Source organism: Grammomys surdaster, unplaced genomic scaffold (genome assembly GCF_004785775.1).
Source record: "Grammomys surdaster isolate TR1022 unplaced genomic scaffold, NIH_TR_1.0 67, whole genome shotgun sequence".
NCBI classification, from domain to species: domain Eukaryota; kingdom Metazoa; phylum Chordata; class Mammalia; order Rodentia; family Muridae; genus Grammomys; species Grammomys surdaster.
Window position 1 is genome coordinate 20,913,174 of NW_021604569.1, and position 24,425 is coordinate 20,937,598.

At 44.0% G+C, this 24,425-nt stretch overlaps 1 protein-coding gene across 1 annotated transcript in view; it reads right to left on the reverse strand.

Moving 5' to 3' along the window:
- Positions 1-24,425, reverse strand: part of Adcy1 (adenylate cyclase 1) — a 113,518-nt gene that overhangs the window by 50,254 nt on the left and 38,839 nt on the right. The window contains exon 4 of the mRNA XM_028777494.1: positions 20,759-20,870. Coding sequence (XP_028633327.1) covers positions 20,759-20,870 — 112 coding nt within the window. The remainder of the gene's footprint in view (positions 1-20,758; positions 20,871-24,425) is intronic.

Here is a 24,425-nt window from a genome sequence, read left to right on the forward strand (position 1 = left end):
ACTTTTTTTTTATTTTTTTTTGGGGGGGGGGTGTTACATGATGCTCTCTTAGCTTTGGAAGAATTTCACAGTTTGATTATTCAGGTTACGACTGTTCACGATATCATAGCACCTCCGAGGGGAATCATTCACACTGTCCCATTGAACATCATGAAGGTGGCATGGACAGACCCTTGGGAAGATACAAGACACTCCCATAACCCCTGCCAAGGGAGGCTGGGTGGATTTCAGTAAGGATCAAGAGAGGTGAGTCATACATTAGTCCAATGTGTTAACAGATCCACATTGGGACCCACAGGCTGAAAGGAGAAAACTGACTCCTGCAAACTGGCCTCTAACCACACACAAACACACATGCACATGAACACGCACATGCACACACACACACACACACACACAATGGTACTCTACCTACACATATACAAAATAAAAAATTTTAATTTATTAAAATTTTAATTGCTAAAATTTTAATTTATTAAATTTTAAGTAATTCAATTACAAGGGGGAGTAGAATGCCGGTGGCATGAACAGAGAGGGAAACTCCACAGGATTAAAGGTTTACGTGGGGACATGGAGATGGGGGGGATAGGGTGGGGGATGGGTCAGCCAAACTATGGATATGTGAAGGAACCTTATGAAATCCAACAGTGTCTACTAATACAAAAATACATAATATATACTTTTAAAGATTTTGAACAGAAGTGCCCTGCATAAATGGACAACATGCTTCTGGAAGATGTTACTAAATGAAAATCTCAGTTCTGACTGCATATGAGCTCTCCTCCACAGGAGGGAACTCATGCCTTGTGCTCTACACATGATCAAAAGCCCATGACTAGGGAAACCATAGGTCCAAGCAGGGAACTTACTGCTGCTGGTTTCCTAAATGGCCATACAGTCAAACTCTACTGTATTCTAAATATTTATGTTTACCCCCTAGATTTCAGCTTCTCTCAACTTTGGTAAAATATGCTTCCTTTTACAGTGGGTAATGGTTAAGGCAGAGACTCATAACTGGTCAAAGGGCTGAGAAGAAATAACTGAGTGTTCAGCTGTGGCCAGGTCATCTCTATCAACCTCCACCATCCGAAGCCCAGGAACTTCACAGAAGGGGGGGACGGAAAGAATGCAAGAGCCGTATTTCTTCTGGTCCCTGGGCCTCAAATAGGCTGACTAACTCTGTGAAACAAAAGATAAGTAATTTGGTAGCAAAACCTATTCAGATACATTATCATAAGTTAGCTATGGAGGGCCATGAGACTCAAGATGAGGTTGTTACTTTATCCAGGGTGTTCCCAAAACCCATCTCCACCCAACCTAAATGAGGGTACTTCTGCCCCTAGACCAGGCAGAGAGGGGCCACCCAGAACCCCTTCTGACAGGCTACCTGAATTCTTGCTTAGGCTGCGAGGCTAAATACTGCAAGGGAATATCAATAAAAGTTAAAAATATTTCCCTGGGTTCCCTGAGGGACAAGCCTGACTGCATAGGGGTTGATGTCAAAAGTATCCCCTCTCCAGGAAAAAGACATCAGGATGGGTATGGCCCTCATGCCTCACTGGACAACAACAGGGGGACCGGAGCCATTACAAGGTCCCCTTCAATTACTGGAGGTCAGGTTTCTATCCCCACCTTTGCAAGATTAGAATTTCCACAGCCCGTCTATACTTAGAGAAGGGAGGAGATGTCAGGAGCAGCCCTGCTTACACACTGAAGGCCTAAAATCAGCCATAGGCCTAAAATCAGCAATAGGCCTGTCATACATGTATACTAACACCAAGTCTTGGGTCTCTGTGGATAAACACCGAAACAGATGGCTATAAGCTACTGTAAACAGGCAGTTTTTATGACAATTTACCAGCCTGAGTAGTCATAGACCTTGTAAATAGGTAGCCTTGGCAGATAATGACTTCTAATTAGACCAACTTAGATAATGACAAGGAAATCATAGGCAGAGTCATAGTGACCTATCCCCTGAACCCTCACCCAGCCAATACCCTGTTCTGAAAAATATCTGTATTAACCCTGAACACCCACGCTCCAGTGTCATCCCCTTCCTCACATCCTCTGCCTTTTTGTGTTTATAGGCCCTGCGTGAATGAGTATAAATTACAATTTGAAAAAAAATAAGTTATATATATATATATATATATATATATATAAAATGTAAGAGCCACAGAATGGGAAGGAGAGCTGTGAATTGCCACCCAACAACAGTCATGTCACATCCAGACCAATTAGCAGTTATTGCTATCTCTATAAGATCAAGCAAGACAAAATCCCAGCATGAACAGGTCAGGGGTCCCTGAGGCTGCACCTCCATCAAAGGAGATATAGGCACTTAATAGGTGTAGAGGAAGAGAGTCACTCTCCTTAGGGGACATGGCCACTGATAGGTTACTCATACTGCAGTTGATGGCCTCACACCCATGCAAGTTATGGGCAACACTAATTAGATTTGGAGATATTAATAGCAAAAAAAGGGCATGCGATCAGGATGGAGATAGGCTGGGGTTCTAGGGGAGTTGAAGGGATGTAGTGGTGGATGGTTATGATCAATAGCCATTGGATAAATAAAACTTTCAAAGTACAAAAAATAATTTTAAAAAACACCATAGGTCTCAAAGAGCTCCATGTCAGGTCCTCTGGATTGCAGCTGTTGACATCTGGCCAGAAACATCCACACTGAAAAATTCTAAATAAATGTCTTTTAAGGTAATAGTTGCAAAATAAACCATTTGCAGTGTTAAATAAAACCAAGTGAGAACTGTGCTTCTGATGACAGCTTCTGTGTCTTCCTGATGCTTATTTTCAGAGCATGCAGCCAGAGGATTTGATCCATGTTAGCTTCATGCTAGGAAGAACAGGAAGACAATGGCCTTGCTTCCCACATAACACTCAGATGAGGATGGACTTTACAGACCCTCAGATGCACTGTATGCCATAGCTCTGTGGAGTCCACTTTGAAAACACATCCACCATTAAGATCTAATTTTATGTTTGAATTTACTAAGCAACTGTTCACTGCAACTTTCTCTCAGATACTGTAAATTAACAAATGCCAGGCTAAGCAGGGGGTCAGCATTGCACATGGATAGTGAGAAGTCTCTAGGCCTGTCCAAGGAAAGATAGTGCCAGAAGCTAAACAGATAACTATCTCCTACTGCTGTCCAAAGCTGCCCAGGCCCTGTACTGCAGAGATTCTTCATTCTGACTGAAAGAAAGGAAAGGGGAAGTTGGAAGGGGGAGAAGGAGGAGAGGATGTGAGGGGCTTGAAGACACATTAAATTCTTGGGACCAGGGACTAGCGATGTCTCCTCCCTCCCAGGCTGGGAAGGCACACCCTGCCAAAAGTAGTAAGAAGTCCTATGCTTGGCTTCCCGAGTGTGGCTTGGAGTGCCCCAGGCAGCTGATAATCTTACCAACTATAGTCTTGCCTGAGTGAATAGCACAGGACAGAATCTAGGATGTCAACCTCCCATATTACCCTTGACAGGGGCTCTGACCAAGGAAGTGTGTGTGTGTGTGTGTGTGTGTGTGTGTGTGTGAGAGAGAGAGAGAGAGAGAGAGAGAGAGAGAGAGAGAGAGAGCCTGCAAGGCTCCAGAAACTAATAAAGCTTGGCCAAGTCTGGAGGCCATAGTAAAGCTATTATTCCATGTAGAAATTATCAAATTAAAACCCCCCAATTTGCAAGTCTAGGAAGAAGTGAAGAGTCGGGAGGCAATGATGTTGTTGAATTCACAGTCCTAAGAGGCTCAATCTCTACTAGAGTCAGTCCTAAAACAACCTATCAAAGAGGCCCAATTCTGAGAAACAGGCGTGCCCAGCACCACCAGTGCCATGATGTAAGGATTTGATTCTCAGCACCCACATCTCAGCTCACAACCATCTGAACTCCAGTTCCAAGGGTTAGATAGACTCTTCTGGCCTCCATGGGTGCTAGGCACCCATTTGGCACACAGACATGCATACAGGCAAAATATCCATACGCATAAAATAAAATATGCATTTTTTATTTTAGTAATTAAAACCCAGACTGGCCAAGTCCTACTAGGATTGTAAGACTAGCTATATTAGAATAGGACACTTGAGAACACCGTTTCTATTCAGCAAAGCACAGGTGACAATCACTACAAACAGTCACCTGCTGCACCCACTGTTAGAGGGAAAGGCACTATCCCAGTGTATGCATTAAAATGCATGGAAAGTAAGAGGCAGAGGGGAAAAAAACAAGACCGCTACAGACATCTGTCCATCATCAAGAGGAACCAGACCAGCCAAACACCAGAGGTCTCTCTAGTGGTAGGAACGACAGAGAGAAACAGGTGTGTGTGTGTGTGTGTGTGTGTGTGTGTGTGTGCATGTAAGAAAGAGGGGGGACACACATGATCAAACCCAACAGAGAGCACAAGATAAAACCCAACACCGATGCTTAACCATCTCTGTAGGAGGAAGGGGCAGAATAGCCTCTTGCAATGTATCTCAATGGTTTTCACCGTGGAACTGGACTTTGCAAGTATTTTGTATATATACAAAAAAAAATGGGCAAAAAAAGAGTGATGCCTAAAATCCAAACCAAAATGAAATGACCTGTTACCACACGGAAAAGATGGCCACCCAGATCAAAGTTATTCCCAAGCACATGAAAACACTACCTCACCATCTAGCTGGCAACCTTAGCCAAGGACAAAAAGTAGGAAATATTAAGGTGAACGTAGTAGTCTTATTCTTGATAACTAATAATGCTGTTTAGACCTACTACAAGGAACAGAATGAAACAAATAATATTGCCCCTCTTTGTTCAACTTATGCTGCTATGACAGATTATTAAAGGCTGTGTGATTTGTAAAGAACTGAAATTTATTTTGTTCACCTCTTGAACTAGCTGAGAGGGCCATGGTCAGCAAGAGCCTTCATGCTCCCAGGGTGGATGGCAGAAGGGCAAGAGAGGGCATGAGAGGCAGAGGTCAAGGGGACCAAATGTGCTTTCTAACAGCCTGCTCCTGTGATAACTAACCCAAGACAGCATTAATCACTCCTGAGAGAGCCCTGTGGTCTAACCACAGATAAGGTCTAACCCCTGCTGCCTCCTTTGTTAAGCCCCCAACACAAGAACCTAGGGGTGCGTTCTCAAACCACAGCACTTCATTAGAATCTGTAGCATCGAGGAAAAGATAGAAATGAAAGGAAGACGGGTTAAATAAAATTAAAATATCAATATAACTCCTTTTCTCAAAGACAAAAGCATGGCACTCTGGAGAACAGCACATGGCCTCTTTTATTTTGAGGGCTGTGAGTAATAAATTTCCTTCAGTGGCACCAGCTTCTGTGTGTTTGCATTCGGTCCCTCTATAAATTAAAATCCAGGGGCCCAATCCAGATCTGTGTCCATCTCGCTTGCACGCTGATTTGAATGAATCAGCTGTAAACAGCCAAACCTAGGCGAGGTGCTGGGGAAAAATGTGGCTGTGACCAGTTTGGCTGGGTTGGATAATGGAATCCTGGCAGGGCTGGCTAAACGGTCTCAGATGGCACCACTGTGTGCTGTCTATGAAGTCAGGCAATGTCTAGAGAGCAAAATGGTCACAATTAGTCACTGCTGACCCTACATCATGCATGGAACTCATTACATTATTCTCTCTAGCCTGGTGAACATGTCAATGCTTCCACAAGGTTTCAAATGTCAGAATCCTGAGGTCATCTAAAAAAAACAAAACATGCAGTCCACTGTAGGGACTTGGTAGCTATTTTCTGAATGAACACATATTGCTAGACACCTTTGCGCCCTCCCCACTGATGGACTGAGGGGTGAATGCTTCTCCTCCTGAGTGTGGCATCGGCATCTTCCATATCTGGTTCCTCTGCTCCTCATCATCCTTGTCCCTTGTCCCTATTTCCTAGTCAACCCCTGACCTCAAATCACAAGTCAGCGGAATTCTCCCTGACACCCACTCCCTACCTGTCTAGCACACAATCCAACCAGGCTCTCCCTCCAGGTGCCACATGCTTGCTCTCCACATACCCTGCAGCCACCTAATTCAACCAATGGCCGGCTTTGAACAATTACTTATAGAAGACTCAGCGTTTCTTCCCTGAGTAGTAAGGACCAACACTTGGTCCTTGTTACTTTGTCTCTCTACCCCAGCCCATTCTGTGCTTGACAATACATGAACCATGCCAGAGTTCGCTCTATGAACACCACTGGCGTGAATACAACTAGCCAGCTCTTTCACTTCAGCGCTCGATGGCGCACTCAGGTTATGAAGAGCTCACAGAAGCACAGTGTTGAAGCAAGAAGGAATGTGAAGCTCCTTCTGGTGTCCTCTTTATATTTCACAAGCAGGGAAACTGAGGCACGACAAGTGAAGGAGATGTGACTGAATGTCTGTGGCTGCACAGTGAATCCTGCCTCTGAGTTGAAGCTACAGAAAGGTTCCATGGGGACAAAGGTCAGGAAGGGTGTAGGACAATGGAGGGCAGTGAGCAGATTCTTAATGTTCCTGGACCCTAACAGACACAATTCAGGTTACTCATTGAGCTTGCATGAGTCCTTCTGGAAACATCCAGAGTTGACACAACACTGGAGAACAGTAACTTCAATAGCTCATATTATAGTAGCCTCAACTCACAGCAACTAAAATTAGACAAAATGACCATAGTGTATCCTAGAGCCATGAACCTCTGTCACCAGCATGCAAGAAGGTTCCTTAACTTGGTATGAATGTCTTACTTTTCCCTAAAGCAAAATAAATTGACACAAGTGACCTAACTCAGGCTCTAGTGTCAATCAACACACTCGTCTCTGCAACGACTCCCAGAAGAAAGACTGGATAGGATGGAAGACATACTTTGACTCACAGACTCAACAGTTCTCAGTTCTATGTCCACCAGCTCTGCTGTTTGTAGACCATGGTGAAGCAGAGCATCATGGTAGAGAGGGACAGGAGGTGAACTGTCAGATACCCGTCATGCCAGGAATCAGGAAACAAGACAAGAGATCCAAGACATGAGACCATCTTCAAGGGCAGGCTTCCAGATACTGTTTCCAGATACATCTCAAGACACTTCCAAGACAGCACTGCTGGCTGGGAGCCAAGCCTTCAATGCATGAGCCTTTAGAACAACAGTTCTCAACCTAAGGGTCCAATGACCTTTTCAGAGTGGTCACCTAAGGCCACTGGAAAACACAGATGTTTACATTACAATTCATAACAGTAGAGAAACTACAGTTGTAAAGTAGCAACAAAAATAATGTTATGGTTGGGGGTGAGCACAACATGAGGAACTGTACTAAAGGGCGGGTAGCATTAGGAAGGCTGAGAACCACTGCTTTAGGAGAACAGTTCCATCTGTAAGAGCATTTGTTGAAGCTATCTTCTAAATACTTCTCTGAAATCCCTATGGATCAGAAAGTGTGTCCATGTTCGGGGACAATTTTGACTACAACAAGCCACCAGCAGACCCAGCACACACCAAGCACTGCTCAGATCTGGGAAGTGGGGTCCCAGGAGAGGGACAGTTAGTTTCATGGGTGGATGACCTGTGCAGCCGACTGTTGCATGACTCAGTCAGTATCTAACAAATCGGCCACTCACTCACACTATCTTAACTCTGAATCTTTACCTGTGCCAGGCAACTGACAACCTACCACACTCTGAGAAGTTCCTGCTGAGGGCAAAGGATTCCAGGAAGGTTCCAACTAAAGACCGTACCAATGGGCTCAAAATGAGTACCAGGTGGCCCAAGTGGTAAGAGGCCATACTTAGATTGGTTCTGTCCACAGATACATGGTGTACTATGATCTCACCATGCCACACCCTAGCCTCCAGGATGGAGCCAAAGGCATTGTGTGCATATTCCAACCAGCTCTATGTTCCCATTAAGAAAACCAACATCCAGAGAAGAGTCCTTGTCTCTCCACAGTGGGTGTGGAGTAACAGTGGGCACCAGGACACACATTTTTCCATCAGGTCAAAGAGATGTGCCAGTTCCTCAGAAATACAAAGGAACAATGCAAATCTAACAGCACTCAGGAACTGGGGGAAAGGTACTAAACAATTGCTCTCATCTGGGAGCATCAACTGTGGCTAATGAGGTAAATAAACCATCAGCTAGTGTTGAGATGAAGGCAAACAAGCTCCGTGTTTGCTTACCTTCCAGCAAAGACCTTCAGAGGGAGAAGGTGTTTGGCCTGCAGGTGTGGGGATTTTCCAAGCCTGCACTTCCCAGAGGCCACCCTGCATCTCAGTGTCAGACACTCAGATCCAAGAGGAGCCATGAGAAGAAGCCTGCAGGGGTCTCTGAAAGGGCTCCCACAGATCAGAGGCAAGCATCCGGGAAGATGACAGGACACTCACAGGGAATGGAGCGGAGAAGCAATCTTACAGCAGGGGGGCCATCTCAACTTGAGCTTCCTACTTTAACAGTGGAAATGATGACCACAATTGAACTAGCCAGAAGAAAACTACCACTAAGAGAGAAATTACACTGAGTGAGGAAGCGGATCAAACACTGCAGAAGAAAGCAAATGCTGTTCAAAACGAAGCTGAAGCGGAAAAGATATCACAACCGTTTTAGAAAAACCATCAGTGCCAGTAGGATCCCTTTCTGTTGAAGCGATGCCACACAGGAGTATTTGGAAATAGAGGCCTGATCGTTTCATTGTTTCTAAATTTGACATAACTGCTAAAGCCAAAGATGTAAGGGGCTCAGTAAACAGCAAGTATAAGAAACAAGGAAACTGACACTGAGACACATCAAAAATCAAACCTGTTAGACCAGATAACAAAAGGCGAAATCCTGAAAGTAGGTAGAAGTGGGGCAGGGGACTTGTGAGAAGGAACAAACAAGTCCTCATCAGAAATGTGTCAGAGGACAACACAGCACCCTTAGAGCCTGAAGGGAGCCAGGGAAACAGGGCAGGCAGCCTAGAACGCTACACCCAGGAGAAATGCACTGCCCCAGTGAAGAGATTTCAGAAACATGGGAGCTGAGGGAACACATCCCCAGCAGCCAGGCACTCATGTGCTGAAGGATATCCCTTAGACAGAAAAACACAACACCCAGAAATCTTGACCACATGAGCACACAGCCATAGAGACAATAACTGTGCAAATAAATAGCAAGACTCCATGATGTTTAATCTCTCTTAATGAGAATTCAGTGAGCAGACAAAATATTAACTATGCAAAATGGAGTCTATTCTATGTAATAAAATAAAATATACATATGTGGGTGTGTACGTGTATGTGTGTGTGTGAAATCGTTGCCATAGATTTAACTTTTATATGTGTGTGTGTGTGAGTAAATGTATTGTCCATATAAAGATGTTGCCATGAATTAAATACACACACACACACACACACACACACACAGACACATACATGCACTGCCCCAGTGAAGAGCTTTTCAGAAACATGGGAGCTGAGGGAACACATCCCCAGCAGCCAGGCAGTGTCATATATATTAACAATGAGAGCACACCAGACCTGTGCTAAACTCAGCCTCATAGCCTTTAAATCAGAAGTTACATGATGGAGGACAGTTACCAAGTAAAAAAGCTGCTTTAATCCTAAAGCAATGATGAAAATAGCTAAAATAAACACAGTAAAATTGAATCATCAAACATATTCAATAAATCTTGAGTAAGGAGAGAAGGAGAGCAAAGCACAAATGGGGAAACTGGAAATAAGTAGAAAGGGCCAGCCTTTGGCTCAAACACAACAAGAGTGCAGCCTATACAGGTAGCTAAAGCAGGGATTGGCAATCAGAAAAGAGGAGGAGTACGAGGAAGAGGAGGAGGAGGAAGAGGAGGAAGAAGAGGAGGCGGAAGAAGAGGAGGAAAAGGAGGAAGAGGAGGAGGAAGAGGAGGAAGAGGAGGAAGAAGAGGAGGAGGAAGAGGAGGAAGAGGAGGAGGAAGAGGAGGAAGAGGAGGAGGAAGAGGAGGAGGAAGAGGAGGAGGAGGAGGAAGAGGAGGAAGAGGAGGAACAAAACCAAGCTCAGACCAATCTTCACAAAAAAGGCATAGTGGTTCAGGGAAGGTGACTTTCTGACATCAGTCAGAGGGTGTCAGAATGACGATGTTAGTAACAGGTGAATGATGTTCTGTGCCAACAATTGTTTCCTCGACCAAAGGGTCACTTCTTGATAATAAAGAAGTCAGTTGATCGGGAGGGAATATAAATCTGCTGTTCAATTAAAAATGAAATTTCATGTGTTAAGAAGGGATGAAACAACAGCTGTAGGACGTGAAAGGGGAAAGCTTCAGTTATTCAGGAGACTTTAATACACAGCTCCAATGATGGAGCGAGCACACAGCCAAAGAGCAGTCCTCGAGATGGAGAAGATACGGCAGGATCCATCCCGTCAGCCTGTGGGCCTGGTGTATTTATAGAACATGCTGTTGACAGGAAAATTCTACAAGAGCGGAGCACACCTTATGTTCAAGTGTGCACAAGTCCTCTGCCAAATAAACCAAGTTCCTGGCAAAAATTAAAAAAAAAAAAATTCAAGTCATAAAACGTGTGTTCCCTGGGCTAAAGCGTATCTGATAGGAATCAAAAACAGGAAGATTGGGCTGAGGGCTTTATCAGTGTGTGCAGCCTTGGTTCAATTCCCATCTGGCACTAAGAAAAATTTAAAAATAGACTCTAAAAAGAGTCAAAAGGGAAATTTAAAGTATTTTGAACTCAGTAAAAATAAATACACAACAGGCCAGATGACATGGCATACACTTTTAATCCCAGTACTCAGGAGGCAGAGGCAGGAGCATTTCTGTGAGTTTGAGTTCCAGGACAGCTAGGACTACATAGAGAGACCCTAGATAGATAAATAGATAGATAGATAGATAGATAGATAGATAGATAGATAGATAGATGGATGGATAGATGATGGATAGATGGATAGATAGATAGATAGGTAGATAGATGATGGATAGATGGATAGATGGATAGATGATGGATAGATAGATAGATGGATGGATGGATAGATGGATAGATAGATAGATAGATAGATAGATAGATAGATAGATAGATGATGGATAGATGGATAGATAGATAGATAGATGATGGATAGATGATGGATAGATGATGGATAGATAGATAGATAGATAGATAGATAGATAGATAGATAGATAGATAGATGGGTGGGTGGATAGATAGATAGATAGATGATGGATAGATGATGGATAGATGGATAGATAGATAGATAGATAGATAGATGATGGATAGATGGATAGATGATGGATAGATGGGTAGATGGATAGATGATGGATAGATGATGGATAGATGGATAGATGGACAGATAGATGGAAATATGAATGAATAGGTAAATAAAATAAATTCACAACATATCAGAATATTCGAGGTAATACTAAAATAGCCCTTCAGGGGGGATTTATAGCATGAGAATCTTATTTTAAAGGCCCCCAAATTTCCAATTAATGGTTTTAATTGCACCTTTAAAAGTTAAAAAGAAGTCAATTCAACCCAAAATAAGTAGAAGAAACACAATAGTTAAGTCTAGAAGAAAATTAATGAAATTAAAAGCACATTATTTAAGAAAATCAACAAGACTTGTTAACCTGAATGATTAGGGGCCAGGAGAGGGAGAAGGGGAAGAGAGAGAAGGAGGAAGGGAATGAGGAAGGAGGGAAGGAAGAGAGAGAGAGAGAGAGAGAGAGAGAGAGAGAGAGAGAGAGAGAGAATACACAAAAGTGGCCAGTGAGGAAGGATATGGAAGCATGAGAAGAAACCTTGTTTAGCAATTGTTAAAACTCGGAGTAAGTTGACAAATTCCTCAAAAGAAACCCAAACCATTAAAATCATTTCAGAAATATGACCTAGCTGTCCCTTCTGGGTTCACAGATTTCCCATTCTACCACATATTAAGAAAGAAAAGGCAGTAATTTTACAATGATTTTTGGAGAAGAGAACAAAAGGACAAACTCAACTTTGAGATCAAACTCGATAGCACAGAGACAGAAAGAATAAGAAAACCACTGATTGAGAAATTAACACAGATGGGGAACATTCTAAGAAAACAGTGGCTAATCAAAGCCACAAACACCTAAGAAGAATACAAAAGCTACTCAGAGGGTCCCAGGAACACATGGATGGTTTCACATGCTACAAGAAAGCACACAAGTCCTCAACTAGCAATGGATACAGGAAGCCTGGACCATCCCTACAGATGCATAAAGGGAAAACTGACAACACACAACTGGAATTTCAGATTAAAAAAAAAAATACCTAGGAGTAACTGGAAGCTTGTTCTCAACAAAGGCCTCCACAGAGGCCCCACTGGTAATGTGATTCCTAATCATGGAAGAATGCAGAGGGCTGCCCCGGAAACAGCACAGGACAAGAACGCCATTCTTACACTTACTTGCGCCTGACATTTTACAGGAAGCTCGAGCTGGCAAAATAAACCAAGAAAATGAAAATAAAAGATCTCCCGATGGGAAAGAAAGTAATGGAGCTGTATTCATGTGCAAAAGTGATCATTTAGGTGGAAAGCCCAGTGGAAATTTCAAAACTGTAGTAGAAATCAGTTTATTGCAAGTTTCAGAACAATAAATCAGTAAATAAACATGATTTATATTTTGCTCTGTAAGTAAAAAAAAATTATAAGTTAAAATTTAAAAATCAACACGAACTATGCTATCAAAAGTAGGATCTACTTAGAGACATATCTGAAAGAAATTTTGAAACATGAAAAAGAAAAAAATATGAGACATATATGTATTGAAAAGTCACATGTTTCTGAAGGAAAATTAAACAAGTTATATCAATGGAGAGATGAACTATGCTGATGAGTCAGATGTCTCTACATCTGTAGGTACTGGTTCTCACCAGATTCATGGTACAGTTTAACAAGTAGCCTTTGTTGTAAAACCAGAGATAATTCCTTATTTTTTATTAAAAAAGTACAGGGCCTGAAGTAGCCAGATTCACCTTTGGAAAAAAAATCACAGTTTGTGGGATTGTAATACTTCATCATGACTGTTATGAAGCTATAGGACCAAGGTATAGTCAGGTGTCAAGGCAATGGGCTAGAATCGGAAATCTAGAAAGATTCCTGCCCAGCTATAGATGGAAAAGTGTGATTCCTAAAAATCCAACAAGGTGATTTAGTAGCTAGTCTTCTCAGCAAAGTGTTGAGATCCTACAGGCAAACAGAAATCTTTGATCTACACGTCACGCCATATAGAAAAGCTAACTCAAAATGTATCATAAACAGTACCAGGAAGTCTGTAGGACCTTGAGAGGTGAACAGCTTGATTAGATTTATTTAGCCCTACTGGCCAGTGCAGGCTCCGCTTAGGTAGCTGGCAAACAAAACGAGGGATCAAGATTAGCTGCCCTTCTCTGCCACTGTGTTTCCCTAAGAACAATGTCTTTGTAACATAAACACACAGAGATTTTATAAGAGCTACCTGGTATTTGATGGTGGATCTACTTGGGTTTCTGAGGGTGGTTGCTTCCAGTTTGAATATAGATCTTGAAAAAAAAAAAAGAGTAACTACATCCATGTACTCTGCCATCTGTGATCCAGTTAGAGCAGTATGTAGCCAGTCAGCTTAAGGAACACTTGTTCATCTGTGTGTGTGTGTGTGTGTGTGTGTGTGTGTGTGTGTGTGTAGGGGGGAGAGGGAGGGAAATCAAATCAGCTGGTGAGCAGCAGAAAGACTGAACCTCTACAGAGCTGGAGTCTGATTTAATCATGGTAGCGAGATAGCAGTTAATTGACAGTTTTCTAAAACAGACTCAGCTCGCAAATGGACATTTTCTGCAGCAAACATTATCTGGTTATGAATTAAGAACTTGATAGGATTAAAGAAAAATGAGCTAATATCTTTGGAGAGAATACGCTAATCTTTTTCACACTGAAATTCCAGATATTTGTGCTGTTGCAACAGATGACCTCATGTGTACATGGCTCCCTGGTAAACATGGCAATTATTATTATTATCTTTATTGCATGTCATCTCTGTGCTAGGCACCAGGCTAGATAGTTTTGATTTTATATTACTTGACTTTTGTTAATTAACTTCTTGTTAAACTAATCTCTTGAAATAATCATAGCCAGTCTCATTTCTTTCAGCAGAAGACTAAAATACAGAGTGAAGAGTTCAGTGTGTGCTGATATATATATGTGTGTGTGTGTATAAAATTTTATGTGTGTTATGTATAATACATTTATGTGTAACATATGTATATAATATATATTTATATTCCTCAAAAGTATCCATAATATCACCTTAACTAGGCAATGAAAAGATGAATCGCCATAGATGTGATTTAATTAAAGATCTAAAATAGGAAAACCCTCCAGGATAGGGGTAGGAAGAGACATGGAGGAAGGGGAGGAGGGAAAGTGAGAGAGAAGAGCACAGACAGGAAGGCAGAGGGAAATCAGACTGGGGTCATCTGGCAGGAGCCAGCAGAAGCAGAGAGGCCTTGAGAAGCCAGTGCAATGACAGACACTGGGCAAAGACAGTTATAGACAACACAAATTGGCAATCCATTAAATAAATAAATAAATAAATAAATACGAAGCAAATACACAATTTAAACTTTCCTGATCTTAAGTTTATACTATTAGGATGGAACAAAACCTACAAAACATTGCAAGTCATGTATCTGAAGAATGGCTTGCTTGTAGACCGTTATGAAATCTTAGGTGGGGCCCAATGGCACACACCTATGATCTCAGCACCATTCAAAGGGCTCAGACAGGCTGATATGAGTTTGAGGCCAGCTCAGACAACATAGCGAAACCCTAACTAAAACAATTAAAAAGTGAATAAAAAGTAAATAATGAAAAAAGAAAGAATGAAAAAGAATAACTCTTCTGTAACTATAGGTATCTCCAGGTAAGGCATATAGGAATGGGTAAGGGGAATTTATCTTATTCGTTCCTAAATACTTATTATACATATCGCCTACTTTCTCTGTGGATGCTGCTCAGACCACATCTATAGCCAGCTTTGAAACAGTATTGACTGAATCACAAGAAAACACAGACAGGAGACTCTGACAAATGCAGGTTATGTGACAAATTCCAGGGACCATTGCTGCTCTGTGGAAGGGTGCTCTAAATGTGTGTGCAGGGTCAGATGGAAACTCTGTTTACCTCCCTCTCTATTTCCCCATGAAGTAAGAAATAGTTCTCAGTTACCAAGACATAAGTCTATTGAACAAATGGGCTTACTCTGAAGACAGTAAATTTCCTTTCCCTGTTTATTACATGTGTGGCTTTCCCTGCAATTACATGACCGTTAGCTTTTGAGTTGGGTCTATAACTCTGATTTTGTGAGGGAAATTCCATTTTATGTTCTAGTGTTTTTGTCTGTTTTTTTTTTATGTGTCTTTTCTCTTTGGGGTTTCAAGTCTTTTAGCATATGAACTATATATGAGTAATATGTATGCAGGTTTGTGAATACGTGTTTGCCTATGTGTATAGGATGTTGAATTTTTATTAAATAAGACGTTGTATAATGGTGTTTAGTATCATAGCAATCCATAGAATGAACCCTCTATGAAGTAAAACCAAAAAAATTCAACATTTACATAAGTCTAAGGGCTGACCAACTATTATTGGTTTAATCTTCATATTTTGTCTGTTTCTTAAAATTTTATAGACTGTTTTGATTGGCATATATTAATTATAAATGACAAATAATGGTTTTCAATCAACACAGTTTAAAAAGAAGGATGGTGGAAAACACCTGACTAGATACTCACCCACAGATGATACATGGATAGCCAATAAGCAGTTAAAAATTACTCATGGTCTGTTACCAGGGAGACCACGTGCCCACTTAAAAACCTAGCCATAGCAGCAGAAAAGATGCAGAGAAACTAGAACCCAAACATTGTGGCTGAGGACAGGAGATGGCAATAGGCAGTCTGGAAAGTACTGGGCTCATTTCTTAAAATGCTAAAGGTAATAAACTCAGCATAGTCTGTCATCGCCTACTCCTGCGTATTTACACAAGAAAACGGAAACCACTCATCCGCACAAACTTACACACAGATGCGCTCAGCAGCTTTATTTGGTGTAACCTAGTCCAGAAATAACCCAGATGCCCATCAGGCTGTGAACAGACAACAAGCTTTGATTCAGCCAGACAATGGGATGCTTCCAGGCGATGAGAAGAAATAGAGTATTTTCTCTTAAGGGCCCTCCATGCCACTAGAACAGCAGGAAATGAGAAGCTGGGGAAGCAGAAACAAGAGCTAGCTTTGTTCTTCAGAAGCTGCTGCAGGGTGTGTGAGGTTCACCCAGAAGTGAACACAGCCATCACCCTGCACCCCATACTGTGGACATCAGTCAAGGGCAGCCACTCAGGAACCACACTTGGGGCCCTGTTTATTAGGAGTCTGAAGCAAGTCAGGAAGACTGGACTTACATTGTTTAAACCTTTCCTTTGTTCACAAAGTCTTCCATACAAGACAGACTTTTCTCAACAAATATCTTTTCCCCAAAGACACCAGACTCACAAGGTATGCCTCCCTTGGATGGAGATGGGGGGAGTTCTCCTATTTTGCTGACCCAGGAGGGCCTGGTAAGGCTACCCTAGAGCATGCAGGAAATTCATCAACTCCAGGAACTGTGCAGGGTCCCCGGAGGCTGTGGCTAGCACAGAGCCACAAGGGGTGTATGAAACCAGAGTCTTGGAGCTGTGAAGGTGAGTCTCAACTGGATTGGAGGAAGGTTCAGGAGGGATCAAGGTAGGGGAAATTGAGGTCCCACCTTCCAGTCCCAGTGTTCTGCACATAAACATATGCCTTAGCAAGTTGCTCCCAGATGCTGACCACAGAAACCAGATAGTAAAAAGATTTCCTGTTTTGGACTTAGATGAGTGGTTCTGGATCAGGCTCTGGAAACCCCCCTTTGAGTTCCCAGCAAAGTAACAGAAAAGAACCCTCTTAGTGGGAAGAGAATTTACAGGAATGTCCTGATCTTTCCAAAGACTGCCTGTCCTCTGACAAAGCTGAACAATTGCAGAATGGATACCCCAGGTTGGGCGTACACCCCACTTACACATGATGCCCACATTGCTTCTTCCCAGACATATCTGTGAGCCACATCTCCACTGACTTTCCCTCCAGAGGCTCACCCACACAGACTTCAGAGACCTCTCACAACCTTAGGAAAGAAACCAGCGAATGTGGGTGCTTAGTGCCTGTCACACTTGGGAAACAGAGCCCTCAGGAAACACAAATGCAAACAGCAGCATGCTGTCTCTCAACAGTGCAATTCTGCTCCCAGCCTTCTCAGCATCTGTACGGGAGGCTGCCGCAGTCATGGATGACAGGCTCAGACAGCTGAGTCCCTTTCCTGACCCCCCCCCTCATTTGTGGGCACCCTCGGAAGTCCACTGGTATCAGATCCCAGGCCAGTGAGCCCAGAGGTCACTGAAACAGACACCTCGGGTGCTGTGTTGTCTCACTTAATTAAACTCATGGAGCCTCTGCTGTGTGCAAGCTTCTTAATAGTAATTCAGACCTCAGAGTTGACTTAGAAATGAGTGTGCCTTGCCCAATGATAGCCACACAAAATGATAAGATGAACTGGTGGGTCAGTGGCACCTCCACTCTACAGATAACCACAAGCAAGTCCTCACGTGGATGGATGGCCTTTGTGACTTTGAAAGAAGGGTACCAGTTCTCTCTTAGGAGACAGGCTTTGAAACCACAAGGCCCTGGGGAGGTGACTTCATCCTATCAGCTTCTCCTCTGTCTTAGGAATGAGTATAACATGATACCCTGGCCTGCCTGTCAGAGTGGAACTGTGCCACCTCTTCCTACTCTTGTCTAGAGCAACCAAATCTAAACCTTTCAGTCCATGCCCCTACAATTCTACCTTGATTTTGAGGACAGAAGTCACAAGACCGGCAGGCCCAGCCCCTGGGGGGGAGGGGGAGGGGTGACGTCTGTTCCCACTGGTCCGTTTTCTGTCAGCTGTGGGGTGCTGGTTATTGTGTCCCTCCATCAGACCACGGAGTCCTCAGTGTATCCACAGTCATCACTATGGTGGCACCAGCACACGGTGACACAGCACATCCTTCCTCCCACCAGCCTCTGAGATCTCAGCTGGGCTCTCACCCATACCCTGGTGAGTGGGTGATTCAAGTCCAAACTGGAAAATACTCTCTTGAGCTCAAAACTTTGTTATGGGAGGTGATTCTCCTTAAGTCACTGGGGAGCCAAGTCAGCTGTGGAAACTGTAAAGTTCTGAATGCCCAGTTTCTCAGAGACACCTGGAGTTCTCTGCCCCCGCCAAATCCAGGGCACTCTGAAGGCAATCTGCAGCCAGAATGATACATCTGGTTTCTGTCTAGCATTGGGAGTTCTGCTATTAAAAAGAGCGTCTCCAGGAATAAAAGCTGTGGCAGCTCAGCCTGGGAATGCTATACGAGAAATCCATGGGACCCCAATAGTGGCTGCAATGTCAGGGGACATCTTAGCCAGGAAGCCAGGGGGATCACCCAACGTGGTGCTACACTGCAGCCCCTTTACTGCAATCAAAAGCTGCAAAACAAAAGGGGCTGGAGCCATGCACGCTGGTGAAGAAGACTGGAAAGGACAGAGAGGAAAGCCTTAGAGTACATAATTCTCAGAGGAAAACACAAGTAGGAGATATATTCAATCCTTGGCCATGTAACGATTGTTCTAGACACAACACCAATGTGACAATCCTTCAGTGACTATGAAAAGTAAGTTGCCCACCCTTTGGAGGACGCTGGCCCAGGCTTGGCAGGAAACACTGTCAAGTCATCTACACCCATGCAGCAGCCACTGAAGGCTCCTCCAGCCTTACTGTCTGCAGCTCCTATAGTCACCACTGGGAGCCGGGGACACAAGGCAGGTGACTTGCAGGAAAGCAACACTTCCAGGGAAGTATGCAAGGGGGAACACTTCCAGGGAAGTATGCAAGGGGAAGAGCAGACGCCTGGAGCTGACTGAAAGTGGCTCCATTTGGGGAAGATATGGCCTTGGGACTTCTTGGATAAACTGCATAGCTAGGGTCAGAGACCTAGCCCCCTAACTCTTAGGCAGTACAAGTTCAGGGCAGAAGAAAGGAAAAGCCGCTGGTAGGACCAACTTTGACCTCTCTGATCAGAAGACTCCAAAGAATAAACTTCCTGGTAAGGATCAAAGGCAGACTCAGAAACACCACTGGCTCCATCTGTGGGACCTCCAGGCTGCAATGTCTCCTCAGAGCTAGCCCATACCTTGTCAAAATGTGCTTTCTGACACAGGAGCAGCAGGCCTGCCCTCACTGCAGTGAGCTACAGGCTGGCCATTCCCCACTGCTCTCTCCACAGCAAGAAAGCAGGCTGAGCAAGCCATGATGGGCAGGCTAGTAAGCAGTACTCCTCCATGGTCTCTGCATCAGCTCCAGCCTCCAGGTTCCAGCCCTATTTGAGTTCCTGCCTTGATTTCTTTCAATGATGGACTATGATGTGGAAGTATAAGCCAAAAAAAACCCTTTCTTAGCATTTGTCATAGCAATACTAACCCTAAAATAAGAGAGTATTAACTAAAATCTTTGCTGCCTGCCCATCCTACCTTAATCTCTCTGCCCAACTGACTGAAGCAAGCTTGGGGTTTTTCCCACCCGAAGTCAAACACTGAACTGGCTCCCTCTTGTTTGCCAATAACCCATCTCTCTGAGTCTCATTACCCAATCTGCATTGTACTGCTTTGACAAATGTCAGCTCTGGGTTGCTAATAGCCAGTCCTGGCTGCCCAACCCCATCACCAAGAAATCCTTCCCTGTTGCCTCCACTGATTGTTGCAGCCCCCACCCCTCAGTTCCACAGTACCCATGCTTCACCTGGGCATGGGTACTGGGCAAAAAGAGACTGGGCAAAAGAATGAGACTCTATCCCACACACTCCTTCACCACCTTGAAGGGTATGGGTGGTAGGGTGTAAGACCCCAGGAAGCCCATGCAGGCAGTAGTACCCCAATAAGTCACATGCCCAAATGCTCCCACCTCAACCTTCTGCCCCTCCTCCTACTCTCAGTGGTTTCCGCTCCTCCTAGGGATCGCTTATGTCTTGTGGAAGCTGCCCCTTGCCTACACAAGCTAGGGTGGAGAATCAATGTAGATCTACAAGATGGATAAGATACAGGAATTTCTGCCTACATGATAAACTTCCAGAATTGCAAAGGACTCTTAAGATTGTAAACCAGGCTCTTCCATGGGGACATAGGCCATGGAGACACAGAGCTTAATTACAGAGTGCCGCCCTTCAGTGAGGCTTACTTGCCACAAATGCCAAATGTTAAGAATCCAGCAGGAGACCCACTGTGCATTCCCAACATCCCTAGAGTCAACGGGCAGGGGAAGGAATAAGCAGGTGGTAACACCAGCAGGAGCAGTAGCTTCAGCAGGGGCTAGGAAAGAAGTAGCAGGCATTTTCCAGCCCAGAAGAGTGGCAAGGCCAGAGTAAGGCCAGCTCTAGCAGAGGCACAGTCAAGGCTGCTTCCGGTAGAGAGAAAGCTGTGGTTATCCCAGGAGGGCACAGTGCCAGCCAGCCAGGGCTGAGTGCAGCCTGTAGGACATGGTTCTATCTGGATGCCTTGGAAGGCGGCAGAGGAGCCTGTGAGGTGCAGATGCAGGGCTCAGGCCTAAGGTGGACTAGTGAGGCTCCTACGCTGCAGTTCAGAGGCCGGCTTCACAGAGCACCACTCCAGAAGCTGTCTGGCCTAACAGAACAGAACCAAACACAGTGCTTACCGTGGCTAACTCATCAAACTTGCCGAAGAGTTCATTGAGCAGTTTCACCAGCTCCTGGGCCGTGCACTGGGACGCCAGACCTGTGAAACCCACGATGTCTGCAAACAGGATGCTGCAAAAGGAAGGGGATGCAGGTCACCTCTTCTTGGTCGTTTAGAAAATCATGACCTAAGAGTTGCATAGCCTTTCCCATCTACCTCCCCACTTACACTTCAAAGCATGCTGCACAACTTCCCCCTCATCTGACAGGCAAGAAGACCTAGGCTTAGAACAGCTGCAAGGCATACCTCTTGGCTACAGAGGGATTAGCTAGCTGCTGGGCTGTTGGAGCTTACAGTCCCCCATGGTGACCTGTCACCCACATAGGAAGCTTCTGCTAGCTGCCCAGTAGGCCTGCTCCCTTCCCAGGGTGCTCACATAACTGCATCTACACTGGGGCCAGGAACAGGATGTAGAGTGGCCAGCTTTTAAGTAGGGAAATGTCGCTCCCCACCAACCGTCTTCATCGCCTTCTGCTACCTGGATGCATGTGACCATCAGAGTGCCATTGCCAAATGCCTAAGTCACAGGATAGAGGGTCCATAGTGCCCCCATGATGCCTTCCTAGTACTCCTGATGTCTATTTAGTGCAGAACTAGGGTCAGTCTTGAACATGCACCATTTTCTACAGATGATAAGACTCTAAAATGATAGTTCCTGTTTTTTTCTCTTTCAAAACTAAAATATATTCTTCAAATATCTGAGAGGTGAAAATCATATAGCATTCTTTAGCCCTAATGTCTGTCTTAAAATATGCTGGTCAAATATTCAGAGCTTTCCTGAGACTCCAGAACTTCCAGAAACTAGACACCATGTCCCAGGACCCCTCTATTGAAGCTAAAAATGTCAGATAAAAAGAAATGAGAATTCTTGTGGACAAGAGAGGGTGCCACCAGAGATAAGCCAGGCTGGGAGGCACTGGAGGAAAGCAGGGTGGTCCCACTACATGAGCTACAGCAAGGAGACTGTCAGCACTTCCTGGTGCCCATTTCCCATCTGTGATATGGAAATGTGACTTCACATGTTTACAATCATGTACAGTAATTTTTATTATTTTTGTTTTTAAATTTTTTCATACGGTTTATTTTAATAACATTCTTTCCCTCTCCAAGCTCCTCCCCCAACCCATCCACCTAGTTCCCTATCCTTACTTCCGCTCTCTCTCTAAAACAAACAATCAAACAAAAATCTAAAAACCACTTTTTAAAAGTGAACACACACACACACACACACACACACACACACAGAATCCATTTTGTTAGCCACTCCTCTGAGCGTGAGTCTGGACACTCCACTGTAGAAAAGCGAATTATCCCTCTGTCAGCATCCATTAGACTTTGTGTCCACTTCCCTCCTCCATGCGGGGATTTTGTCTGCCTTGAACTTGGGCAGGTCTTGTGTTGTCACAGTCTCTGTGAGTTCCGATAGGCATCATCCCTGTTGTGCCTGGCAAACACCGTTTCCCTGGGGCCATCCATACACAGTAATTTAAGTGTCATTTATATACGTGCAGGTTGTTCACTGAGGACCAGATAGGCTGGGCAGGTGCTTGGGATGCACTATAAACCGGAGATTCCAATTAACACCTCTGCCCTCAGGATTCTTTCTGGCCAGGGGAAGGGAAGGGGACATCATTTAAGTGTGGTGGAACAGACAGGGAGATGGGTGAGGAATGTGACTGCCCACTATGGTCAGACCAGCTTTGCCTCACAAGAGAAGAAGATGGGGTGACAAGGAGACACTGAGGGAATGGAGTTCCAATGGAGGGTCAATGCTGCTGCCCCTATGCCCTGCAGAATTCTTAGCTTCCTACTTGGGCCTTTGGATGTACCTCCCTGCTTATTTCTGGCTCCCACTGCCATAAATCAGGCATCATCTCTCCCAAGCTCAGTTCTAGATAGAGTTCTTCCTCTCCTGCTGTTTCAGATTCTGCTCACACCTCTGGCTGTTGTCATTGTGACTAGGATATGCCTTGGTGTGGGATCTGAGCTTCTCCACTTTGAAACGCATCGAGATTCTTGCATACACAGATTGATATGGTGGGAATTTGTTGTTGTAAGGACCAGTTTGGGCTATTGTTTCTTCAAATATCCTGTCTTCTCCTTCTTTTTTCTGTCTAGGGAATCTCATCATGTGTACCTTGATAGACATGGTAGAACCTCCCAGAGTTCTGAAATCCTTCCCATTTCTCCATACCCCTGTCATTCTGCAGGCTGGAGATGCCTGTGGCTCTGTCATTAAGGCTCATTTATTCTTATGCTGCCTACTTGAAACAGCCATTGAACCCCTCCAAAATTTTTCTCACTTCATTTGTATATCTTAAATTTAGAAGCTCTGTTTGATTTGGCTATTTTTAAAATGACTACTCTGCTGGTATTCTCTGTTTGGTGAGAAAACATCGCCATGGCTTCCTTTAATTACACAGACACAGTTTGTTCTTTGAACACATTTAAAATCGCTGACTTAAAATGTTTGTCTAAAGAATCCCGATGTCTAGGCTTCCTTGGGACAGTTTCTGCTGGCTGCTTGTTTTGCCCATGTATGAGACACACACACTTTTGCAGCATGTCTAATAGATTTCTGTTGAGAACACAAGACAGCAATTCTGGAAATCAGAGTCAGAAGACATCTGCGGGTCCTGTTTACGACTGTCTGGTTTTAACTCTGGTAATTTGTGAACTAATGCCACAGAGGCTTGGTCTTCTGAAATTCCCACAAATGTGCCTAGACCTTTCCAAAGCCACACATGTTCATTCAGTACCCAGCTTTTCCTTTCATCCTTTCCCTTCAGTCACCTTGCTCCCTGCCTTAACTGTCACCACTGCTAGAAGCAGTTGCAATGCTCACGGATTACCCTGGACAGTTTTCACTAGAGATACTGAGTCTGGCAGCAGCTCACGAGAGGCTGAAGACTTGGCAGGGAATCCCCAGGCTATCAGACCCTGCTGACACTCAGCAGGGCTCTGAAGAGGTACCTTCTTAGCCTCCAGGGGCTGTGGAGCTAAGGAGGACGAGCACTGGTTTCTCTTGAGGAAACATTCCTGGGTGACTGCAGGAGTTTGGTGAATCACCAAGCTGGATCTTGTTCCAGTTATTCCTGTTCTTGCTGCTATGAAATCGTTGCCAAAAACAATGTCAGAGAATTTGGTGTGTTTTTTCTTTCTAGGATTTTATACATTTCAAGTTAGAATCGATTTTAATTGATTTTGTGTATTGTATCAGATGAGGGCCCAATTTTACTATTCAACCTGTGGATGTTCAGTATTTCTAGCACTATCTATTGAAGATAAACCTTTCTTTAATCCACTTTGTTGACAGGCTACCTCCATGTATGTAGGTTCCTTACTCTAGTCTATCCTAAGTCTCTGCTCTCATGCCATGCTGTTTCAATCATGACAGCTTTGCAATATAGTTTGAATTCAGAACATATGATGCCATTAGATCAAGAAATACAGTATGATTTACTTCTCTCAAATCCACTAGGAATTTTCTGTGACCTTACGTGAACTGTGCTAGAGAAAGCCACAAGCACTTGAGAAGAATGAGTTGGATGGTACAGTCTGTTTTGTCTACTAGCACCAGGTCCACAGTCAGAGTCGTCGTGGTCTTCTTCTTCTTCTTCTTCTTC